Source organism: Thermobia domestica, chromosome 5 (genome assembly GCF_964235325.1).
Source record: "Thermobia domestica chromosome 5, izTheDome1.hap1.1, whole genome shotgun sequence".
Classification (NCBI taxonomy): domain Eukaryota; kingdom Metazoa; phylum Arthropoda; class Insecta; order Zygentoma; family Lepismatidae; genus Thermobia; species Thermobia domestica.
The window spans coordinates 66,837,604-66,850,074 of record NC_137458.1 but is presented as its reverse complement, the minus strand read 5'-3'; the positions used below and the strand labels follow the sequence as shown (position 1 = coordinate 66,850,074).

The 12,471-nt window shown below is 31.4% G+C and overlaps 1 protein-coding gene across 1 annotated transcript in view; it reads right to left on the bottom strand.

Moving 5' to 3' along the window:
- Positions 1 to 1,279: 1,279 nt before the first annotated feature.
- Positions 1,280 to 12,471, bottom strand: part of LOC145685940 (uncharacterized) — a 758,676-nt gene continuing 747,484 nt past the window's right edge. Inside the window, exon 6 of the mRNA XM_081758714.1 lies at positions 1,280 to 7,003. Within this exon, the coding sequence (XP_081614840.1) occupies positions 6,918 to 7,003 (86 nt within the window). The 3' untranslated portion in view covers positions 1,280 to 6,917. The remainder of the gene's footprint in view (positions 7,004 to 12,471) is intronic.

The window sequence follows — 12,471 nt, the reverse complement described above, 5'->3', positions numbered from 1 at the left end:
AACAAATATATTGATTTAATCTATTACTTACATTTAGTACATACATACATATATATATACACATATCGTCTTGAAACTTCGAGTTCCTCCAAGTTATAATTACAAAAGGAATGTTATAGAAATAATCCATAATATTAATGCCATTTTAAGAAAGTATTGGAAATTTTACAGTTGACATGTTCGGAAGAATATAATTTTAGCACGATACACATAATACAATGTATTTGGGTTTAAAAGAGGATTGGCACTGGTTGACAGAGCATACATTTCAAAAAATAATCATTTAACAACAAAATACCTTAACATAATAATTATAATAACAATGGAAAAACAAAATTTAAAATAGGACGGCTTTGTAGTTAATATCACGTTATTAGAATCTTATTATTTATTTTTAGCCAAGTATAGAGTTTATTCATGTTATAATCTTTTAACAATACTTTGTTAGTACTCTGTTATACAGATTGAATTAAATCAAATGACATATTTATATTAATTTGATTTTGTTAATGCAAAGAGCTAGACCTTGATTTCGTCTTTCTAGATAATAAGAAATACAAATTTTTGTTAATATTACATTATTATTTTCAGATTTCTAAAAGTTATAATTCTGATCAGTAAAATTTATATACAGGGTGGTAGGTAACTCCACCGACAAACTTTGGGAGGTGATTTCTTATATGAAATGAAAGAAAAAAGTTCTTATAAACATAGGTCGAAAAACATCTCATTTCAGAGTTATGAACCGCCGAAAATTCGAAAAATCGTGTGTCGAAACGCCCTGCCTTAGAAACTATAGGACCTATAACAAGCAGTTTAAGGAATTACACAGGAACTAGTATGCGATATCTAAATATCCATGTTTTACCATCCTCCGTTATCGGCGAAACGAACGCGTTATTAGTACTTAAAGGAGTATCCCTATACCTCAATTTCCTTTTTACAGTTCGTTTCGCCGATAACGGAGGATGGTAAAACATGGATATTTAGATAGTTCGCATACTAGTTCTTTTGTAATTCCTGAAACCGCTTGGGATCGGTCCTGTAGTTTCTAAGGCAGAGCGTTTCGAAATGTGAATTTTCGAATTTTCGGCGGTTCATAACTCTGAAAGGAGAGTTTTTTGTCCAATGTTTATAAGAACTTTTTTCTTTCATTTCATATAAGGAATCACCTCCCAAAGTTTGTCGGTGGAGTTACCTACCACCCTGTATATATATATATATATATATATATATATATATATATATATATATATATATATATATATATATATATATATATATATATAAATTACAATGATAATATGCGACAATATCCATTTGACTTTGCTATTTACGAACAGTTTCAATGCATGGAACATGTTCAATTCTGCTTCAATCACAATCTTAGTAGCAAAACTGGAAGGGGAATGTTGGCAAAGTGTAAGTTTCTGGAAGGGTGTGACACTTCGAAAAACGTTGCTGAAACGAACAACTTTTGCAACGATAATATGCAAAATGCAACCCTTCGTTGGGGTAATAAATATAATTTCAATGTAATGTTCCTATACAAAGCATATATTCCTTATTTGTTGGGCCAAAATACTGTTTCCCAAATTGAAACTTGTGCTTTTCATTACTGTTATTAAAATTGTCTCTCAACTGATAATGTTGATACGTAGGTAAAGTTTGGCTCTCTGACCCAACGATTAGCCAATCATACGATGATTATCGTGGGTTGGCCCAACATTTTTTGGTTCTGGAGATACTATTTTTCATATCTGAATACATCTGAAAATATTTATTACTCTAAAGGTAAAATGTAATATAGATTACTTTTTTCAGTTTCTGAATATTATTTCAACTAAAATACAAGCAGCCAAACAAGCGTTAATAGTGTTGGATTAATTAGATATTCGAGGAGAGAGAGAGAGAGAATTACATTTTTAAAGAATTATAATGTATGATGTTGATATTCGATAATGTTCCAGAAACCAGAGTTGCACAAAAGATCTCCAGAAGAGACGAAATTCCAACTCTCTCTGTACTTCATGTCTATATCAATTGACTCTTCCAAGAACGAAGTTCTCTCAATGTTTTTGAGGCTTCATTCTAAACTTTTACTTTGCTGTATTTGGAAAATTTCTGAGCTAGTTGGGCACAATTTTTAATCTATGCGTTCTTTTTACTTGATAATATTAAGAAATTAAATTACAAAGCTACTCATTCTTAAATTTTTTGTATTCGTAATTGAATGTGTCATTGAAAAGTAAAACTGAAAGAATATCAATATAGCTATATGACACACGCTTGAAATGTAGTAAGCTTTTGTCTTTTATCGTTTTAGATACATCTCTAATTTCAAATTTAAATAATTAATCATGTTTTAAGACACACAATAATAATATTAAAATAATGTACAAATTTTAATCTCTAATGATCATGCTTAACAAAATACTGTTTTGAAAGATCAAAAGACCAATCCAGAAATACAAGTAAACATTTTGAAGCATTAGGTGTTGAATCGTCATTTCCTGAAACTAGAACGAACATAAATTATATTATTAAATACTTTATATTAAAATATTACAAGTGAACTTAATTTAAATCCCCAGAAAGTACATATTTTAAGATATGTTAAAATTTTTCTATGGATATATCATGAACTGTTCAAAGATTTTTTTCGAAAATATTCAAAATATTAATGTTTCTTCTTAGAATATTTTAAAAATATTTGCTAAGATATTTTGAGTTTATTTTTAGTTGCCGTAGAGATAAATTTATGCGTTCCTTCAGTAGATCAATAAATAGAATCTGTTTTAAATAATAATATCTTAGCATAATTTCTAGTGTCAGATCATGAAGAATGTGATACTTTTCCAAAAATTTTAGACATTAATGATATTGCACGGATGTAATAGCTGTAAAGCGTTATGGCGTTTAATTCTCAATATTAAGTCATTCATAAAAAGTGTTGCTTGAGCTTGATTATTATTGCTTGAGGTTCAGTACGACGGTTGTTATTTGTATTTCCTAGGCATACTTTTATTTAAAACAACCGATAGCCAACATCTCATTGAATTTATATGTAGTATATGACGTCTATATAGACAATATTTTATAGAATTACCAAACACAAGAGCCAAAAGAAACAAGTTGCCACTCAAGACATGTTCATATTAAAGACATGTGTACAGATTATCCCAGAAAGAATATTATATCATCAGGAAAGTTTATATGATGTTCTTGTTCTAAGCAAGTTAAGATTTTTGCAGTAGTATTTTAACTCATCAATATTTTCTAACGAAAAATTAATTTGTGTGAATTTGGTTCGCTCAACAATAGATGTAAAATTGAAAATTGTATTAAGAAATTTTTTGGCCATCTGTGTTTCCTCAAATGATGCAGACAAGTTCCGACATATTAATGTGGTTAGTAGCGCTATATATAGTTTTGTGTTTCAGTCTCGTCTAGAAACTTTTTAATCGCGTCTCGTCTGGAAACTTTTAAATTCGGGGATATTTCACAATACATTACATATCTACCTACATTTGAATACAATCTGTCTTCGTTCGTATTACTTTGTTTCGAAATAAGAATCTGATATTTTCTGCTATCATTCTTGTCATGTCTTGTGCATAGGGGATGGATATTCAATGTCTTGTTTTTCGTTCTTTCTCTATGACATATGCGGATAGTTATGAATAATTCATCCATTTGCAATATCAGAAATGTTAATGTATTTCTAACAATATGGAAATTACCACTAAAAGGAAAACAGCAAAAGTCATCAAAGGTAAAGTTCGTACCATTTTATAGTTTTTTTTTAAAAAAAATAATATAAAACATTAAAAACGTAGCCTGATGTCTTTTTCGACTATGAACTTCACGAAAATCTTATGAAATAAGGTTACCATATTCAAGACCACATTATAAGGTAGAATAATATCCATGTGTATTTCTCAGCTGTAAAGATAGACCAATGAAACAAAGTAGTAAAAAAGCTTGATATACATAGATGAAAAATACACCATAACTGTACAATAAGTCAGAATAACATCCAGGTGTATTTGTCAGTTGTAAACGTAAGCGTATAAAACAGGCGGAAAAAGTTTTGAACATAATATACATAGATGAGAAATACGTCATGAATGCATTAGAAGTCAGAATAAGAGCCAGATATATTTTCCAGCTATACTCCAGAAAAATCTTATCACTGTATTTTATATTGTTTTCCTGAAACTTTGGAAACTGATAATCAAATTTTGATTTTGCATTTCATTTTGTAGTGTTTCCTTTTCTCAAAACGTAAAAAAATCTTAAACAAATCTGGATCTTTTATAGTTAGATTAGTCTTTTTCTTAATGACAATTGCCAATTTTACATTTTAAATTCCATATTTAATTTTAGGAATTAAATGATCTGTAATATTTTTTAAATATCTAACATATTTTTTAATAGACAAATACTAATTTGCCCTGTTTCATGTTAATTTATAGTAAGGTTTAAATTTACACGATAGTTTAATACATATATATGCATTTGTAACAAAATGAAATATTGATGTTAGATATTTTGTTCAAATTTAAGAATGATTTCGTTGATTTCTTAATGGTAAATCAATCTTAAAAGAGCAAAGTGGGGGACATCAGTAACACCTTATTGATACCTTATCTCAATTATAGAACTTCTGATTTTTTGACTTTAAAGTATCAGTTTTTTTTATTTTATTTTTTTAATAGCAGAACATCATTAACTTATGTTAGTGCTCTTTAGTTTTGAGCCAATTTTGGTGTGTTATTTTGTATCAAAAGTTGTGGTCATATATGATTTCACACCATTAGTAGTTTGCGTATGCTTCATGGCCAATTAGTTAATTCGTGCGGTATCTGTGTGCGTTTTCCCGGGTTCGATTCCTGCTTGCATCATATATTTCCCAAGTAGTGGTTCAGACCTCATTTTAGGCAGTAGATCTCCCTCTTATAAAGTTTCAGTGTTGAAATGGGACTATAAACTCCAATCAATGAGATTATTTGTACTGTAATATTTTATTACAAACTTGATCTAGCCGACCTCTTCAATATACTATAAAGCCTGAACATAATAGGGAAACGTCTCGGTATGTGCATCACACTAATTCCTAATATCAGTCACGCTGCCTGGCGCCAATAGATGTAGCTGGTGTGCAGGTAATTTGCCAATTTAAAACTTCTGACGATATAATTGCGAACTGACAAATGCATTGTTTCAATTGGTTTATTTCAAAGTAGGAAAAAGGCAGTTTAACACATGTATATTTTAGTATTAATATTTGTGTTAATGAAAATTAACTGGTGGATAAACTAAACAAACAAACAAACAAACAAACAAGTTAAATGTAAACAATTAGAGCGTTATTAAGTGCGTTTTAACCTATAATTTAGATCGGGTTGAAGGCTCTGGTTCAACAACTAGTAATATTGTATTATAAACTTGATCAAGCTAAATTCTTCTGTTTACAATAAAGAAATAAGTATTGTCCATTGATAAAATTTCGAACTAAAGGGGAACACAGTGGTTCTGTGGTAGAGCACTTACTTCTGGTGCGTGGGGTCTCTAGTTCGATCTCCAGCCAAGGAAGTCTGTGGTGGACAGAATCGTGCTCGTGAGTTTTCTCGAGCTGCTACTGTTTCCTACCATTCCACCAATTTGTTCCATCATCATCATTTACATGCTTTAATCATATTTTTTTTTTTTTTTTGTCTAACAGGCATAACGTGGAACGTTAAACTCAAAGATTTCATTTAATTTCATTGCAAACTTCGAATTGAGTTTATTTTAAAGAAAGACTTGCAAATAACATTTAAAGACGATCTGCATTTCATATTTTACAAGAAACCATATTACAGGGCTAGCTTATTCATTATTATATTTAAATAAATATACAGTCAATAATATTTTATAAATTTGTACATGTACAAATTAGTCCTGTGTACTTTTTTTTACAAATATTTTTCAAAATTATTACTAACAATTTTAAGAAATAATCGATGTTATACTCAACTTTACACACAACATACTGAAATATATTTTTTAAAGTAATAAAATCTACTAATTAAAAACAATATTTAAAAATAATCACAGCAGACATGTTAGATGTGGTATTAATTTTTTTTTAAAAAAATTATAAATTTGAATACACTAAAATGCTGCTATAGGGTAAGTTTTTTTTTTTCAATATAGAGAAGTAATGACAATTTTTGACCAATTTAAACTTTGTAAAAATATGTTTTGTTCATAGTTATTATAAATAAAAAGTTAAGTATCATGTTAGAAATAAACAATTATTTCACCTCTACAATTATTTTCAAGATACACACTAAGGTTTGCAACAACATACTGTATGGGAATGTTTATCAGTGAATATAAGAAAAATATATATATATAAACAATCATTATCTCTGATGTTGGACTAAAACACAAACATAGTTTAGATAGTTTTCCAAAGAGTAGCACGATTTAAATAGATGAAAAATACAAGATTCGACTTTATATAAGATTTTTCGAATGCATATGAAAGCGACATCATAAAGGCAAATTTCTTGATACTGTACATAACAATTGAGACACACACACTTTCCATTAGAAATTGAAACCATTATGAAAAGTTTCTCTTTCCGTTCAAAATTTTTCTCGGTAACAATTTATTTGTACAGACTATACAATTTCTTTTAGTTTTTTTTTTTAATTAATGGTTCACAAAAATATCACAAATTTCTGAACATTAACAATATTATTGGGTATCCATAGCATTTAAGTCGCTGGTCCCAAGAATATACAAGTTTTTGTTTTGGACTTTCAAACACACTTTGCTTTTTCACGAAGCATAACAACAATTGCTATTCTTCCTGATCACAGATTCCTCAAAGTCAACCCTCAGTTCTTGGTAGAAATTATCCTCAGCTTACGTTGTACAGAACAACAATGATAAGTATGGATAGACATTTTGTTGCAATTGCAGAAGGCAATGCCGTATTTGTGTTATCTGAAAAGAAAAACGTCATTAGAATATTTGATGGAATGGTATGTTGTTGATCTTATTGAAAATTAGGTGAAATACTCTATGTGCTATCTTTGTTATATACTCCATTGATTTATATGGAGAATTATTATTTTTCTTTTTTTCTTTGTACAAACTCGAATTTTAGTGGTTTGAGTTTACTGATTTCTTGTTGAAATGTATTTAAATCTATATAATTATATAATCTATATAATTTTACTGATTTCTTGATTACTTCATTTGCTCATTTTACTGATTTCTTATTAAAATCTCTCTCTCTCTCTCTCTCTCTCTCTCTCTCTATATATATATATATATATATATATATATATATATATATATATATATATATATATATATATATATACTACATATACACCGTATTTTTACTGATTTATTGATTTTACTGATTCTTCTTGAAATTTTACTGATTTTACTGGTTTCTTCTTCAAATCTGCTTAATTCTATATAATTATGTAATTTATATAATGCAAATTCGTTTTTTAAAGACAAAGGCCATTTGACTAGAGTTAGTAGAAGAATCATGTCATTAAAATTTCCAGCCATTTCAAACAAAATAATAATATTTTTTCCATATAAATCAATGGGGTAAAATAAAAATGGCGTAGATTAAGCACTAATTACTATAACTGCGTAATATTTGTTTCCTAAGGAAGAAAAGATCATAAATGTAAAAAAATCCCTTTTCTCAAAAGGAAAATCATGAGTTTTTTTTTAATAGAAGAAATATTGCTGCACTTTCTCACATAAATTTCTGTATCAGTGAGTTATTATGAATGTTTCTGTATTAAAAAGAAATGAAATCTTTGAGTTTTACGTCCCACGGTTATGCCGGTTAGGCTAAAGGAGACGGTGATGATGGGAAATGAATGAAATGGTGGAATGAAGAAAGTGGAAGCAAACGGGGGAACCCCGAGGAAAGTCCCACACACGGTATTTGTCCACCACAAAGTCCACTTGGCGCGAACTGGGATTGAGCCAGAGACCCCATGCACCCGAAGTGAACGTTCTACCACTGAGCCACCGCGGCCTCATGTATTCAAAAAAGTTCAAAGAACAATTCGCATCTAAAAGCGAACGATGTTGACCAAAAGATTTCTGCATATTTAGACTAAAGATTGCAACAAGCAGTTGTTGTGAGGTTATTGAGATTTTTTTAAATCAAAAAAGTCTTTCTTAAAAAAGTAAAACAAATTGTACAAAAAGTACAAAATAATTCTGTTTTCAAGAAAATTACTTTTAAAAAACACATTAAGCATGACTAAAAATAAAAGTATGGGGAGCATTCTCATATACAATCAACTTATAAATATATGAGAACGCTCCCCACACTTTTCTCATGCTTAAACATATTTTTTTAAAAGTAACTTCCTTGAAAACAGATTTTTTTTTTACTTTTTGGCACGATTTATTTCGTTCTTTTTTACTTTTTAGTACAATTTGTTTAATTATTAAAGAAAACATGTTTTCAAAAATATTTATTATTTTATTTTCTATTTTTTAGTCATAATTAAATACATTTTATATTTTCATTTTGCTCTATTTTATACACTTCTTATCTACATTTTATTTCTCATACGATCTGTGTCCGTACGGTCCAACTAAAATTAATCTTAATTAAAGTATTGTAATGTGCCACGTGCTAGTGTTTATAAACATTACACGTGCTCCTGTTTGTAAAAAAAAACAACCACGTGTATTTTACGATGGAGTACTACACGTCACGTTGGATTACTACAGAAGCAGACGACACATCACCAACACCACCCACAGTCATGACGTCATGACGACAAGGGAGCAGCAGCGCCACTGCCGCCTATATAACGAAGAGGATTCAACGGACAGTCAGCAGTCTGTTCTCTTCTCATCTAGCTTGACTGGAGCTCTAGGAGAAACCCGACCTCAAAGCCTTTAGTTTGCTGCGGAACTCTAGGCTTCCCTTCCTCTCGCCTTAGCTTGCCTGAGCTCTGTAGAGATCCTGTCTTAAGGCTGAAAGGTCTTGGGCTATCTTTTCTCTATCTCCCATTAGAGAAAGTTATATTGTAGTATTTTTATAAATACTATTGTATTTTATTAGAAGATTTTTTTTTGCAATAAACCGATAGTGGGAGTCGATTCCGGACTCTTATTAACTATAACTAGCTCTACCTACCTCTTCAAAGAAAAGAGATTCACAATATATATATAAATATATTAAAGTAACAATGGAATACTGTATTGCAACCTCACCTGGGGGCGCGGTGGCTCAGTGGTAGAGCGTTCACCTCCGGTGCTTGGGGTCCCTGGTTCGATCCCAGCTCGCGCCGTGTGGACTTTGTGGTGGACAAACACCGTGCTCGTGGGTTTTCTCGGGGTTCTCCCGTTTCCTCCCACTTTTTTCATTCCACCATTTCACTCATCTCTCATTATCACCGTCTCCTTTAGCCTAACCGGCATAACCGTGGGACGTAAAACTTAAATATTTCATTTCATTTTTTTGCAACTTCACCTGCATCGCTGTGCAAACTTTTATCATTATATAGTGTTGGAAAATGAGTTAAATTAAGGTTCCAAGGTTTGGGGTCAGGGTTGATCCATCGTAAGTTAGAGAAAAGCATAAGAAAATAGACGTGAACCTCGATTGTCTAGGTTGATCTCATCCTTAATACTTAAACTTCGTAGAAACCTCAATAGATGTCTCAAGAAGTTTGATAAGGACAGCAAGACTGCATCTAAATCATAAAGCAGGCTAAGGTATAAACTACAAAGTTTTATACGATTCCATCCAGAAGCTGATTCGTAGTCAGAAGAAGTATATTAATAGAGTGATTATTTGGAGAAATATCTCTCAGTATACACACAGTGGATATCATAGATAACCAGAAGTTTTCCCTTGATATTTATTCTCTATACTTTCAGAAGTTTTCTTACAGATTGAGGATATGGATCTTTGGTAGAGCAAGCACGTGTATCAAAATAACTCTGGAAGACATATGCAAGCATGCGAGAGTAATATTCTGAAAGCCGAAAATAAATTCCTTTCAACCACAAGGAATTTCATCCATTTCCATAACATTAAGCGACATGTATGGAATTTCATTAAGAGCAAACTCTGTGTATACAGAACTTCATACAACTTGGTGCATTTATGTCCTCGCTATGAATGAAACTTATGCTACGGTGAGCGAAGTATTTCATGAACTTTCTTCTTCGATTATGGAGGGACGAAATGTAATGTATTGCTGTACTCTATAGATAATTAGATTGATAACTTGTACGTATTTAAGGCTGGATAGAAAGAAACTAAACAAGTTTTACATAAGGAACTCTAAAATATATTTCAAAAGATTAACCCTTTGATACCCTTTTTAAAAAGGTACCAATTCGTTGACTTTTCTTTCTTGTCATATTACAACCAATCCCTAATTATCGTGTCATAATAGGGTATAACAACGTGTGTCTTACAGACCACATTTTTCTATTTTGTATGCTCCCTTTGCACAAAGAAACAGCTGAACTATTTGAAATAAATTTTTGAACGCATTGTCACTTGGATCGAGTAAGAGTTCTTTATCATGTCATATTGTTTAGGAGAGAGAATTCAAATTGCGTTCCTAAAATAGGACATCTCAAGAACTATCAAATTAGGGAAATGAAACTGAGCACATAAATATCTCATTAAAAATTCAAAAAAATATTATTAGCCTTAACCCTCTTCTTGACAATGTACCCTTTTCGATACATAATGTTTTTGAATATTTTTTGGCTACTTTGTGACTACCTATTCTTGGCAATATATCCTATGGGATACATTTCGCCACAACTTTGTCTAAATAAAACATGTAACTAAAATTTGCAATTATGTCTTATTTTACAACTATTTGACATGGAAATCGCATGCAGTATTTTTTTCTGAGCAACGCGAGTCTTCTTGCCCAAAAAAAAGAGTTAAACGAGAAAAAAAAATATACCAAACAATGAGACAGATTGATAAATTGATAAATATTATAATGCTAAATTAAATACTGTATTATGCGTGAGTGTAAAATCTCATGCGTAGTTTTCGAAAAAAATGGAGAAAAAATGGAGAATAATCGAATTTCTTTGTGACGCTAAAAGTAGATTGTGTATGAAGACCATACCACTTATTGAGGTTAAACTGATTTTGAAATATACCCTTATTAAATTGTTCGTTATAATAGAAGCAAGACAACAATACATAGTGTGGTAAATTAGACATAGCTTAACATTATCATTAACTCTTAAATTTTAATTTCTGATTAACTTAAATATTGTCCAAATATAACATATACAGGGTGAACCTGAAAGATGTGCATAAACTCCGGGAGGTGATTCGTGACATCAAAAGAAGACAAAAAAATCTCTTGCATGTTGTGGGATTCCGCGTCGTGTACGAGTGACAGGTGCCAACGAATCACCCCCCCCCCGAAGTATGTGCACATCTTTCTGTTCCGTTGCAATTATCACAACTCTAGTTTCGATTCTAAGCTGGCATCCCTGTCACTGATACAAGACGCGGAATTCGACAACATGCAACAGGACTTTTTGTCTTCTTTAGATGTTACGAATCACCTTCCGAAGTATGTACATATTTTCTGTTTCGTTCCAATTGTCACGATTGGAGTTTAGATTCCAAGTTGGCACTCCTGTCACTCTTACAGATGCGGAATTCGACAATCTGCAACATGACTTTTTGTCTTCTTATGATGTCACGAATCACCTCTCGGAGTTTGTGCACATTTTTCTATACAGAATGAGTAGGAAATCTCATTACTGCCTAGGTATGTTTCGGATATGAATGTTGGCGAATCTAAAGTGAATAGAGTATAACAGAAGAAGCATGTTACATAAGGAGGCTATACACAACACTTTATTCCAGAGTGTCTGTGTATGCACAATCATTTTCATAACAGAGAGTTACTTTCCTTCAGATACGATGTGAAATAGTCTACGGCATTGCTGGAGTGTTTGGAGCAAATGTATTCCGAACAGCTCTAAATTCATGTGCTAACGAGTGATAGCAACTTTTTGTTTGGTATACCCTTCCAATGAATTGTCGCAGAACGATAGAATGGTACTAATTGGAGGCTAGCCCAACGGTGCTGATAACTGTGGAGATCCCCGAGAAACACTTCATTTATATATTTTCTCATGCAAGCGAATAATGTGTAGGTGCTCCATCTTGCTGAAACCATACTCAATCGAAAAGATCTCAAGCTTGCAGTTGAGAGACAAACCAGTCTTGTAATAAGCTGAGATAGGTTACATAGTTAAAAACGCCCCAAAGATATGAGTCGAACAGGAATGTTACATACATGGGCAACCCAAATCATCACATGAGTAGGGTTCCGTCCCACCTTTTCAAAGAAATGGAAATTTTCTTTACTCCTTAGGTAAACGTTTCTCGCTTTTGGAAGGAGGTAGATCGCAAC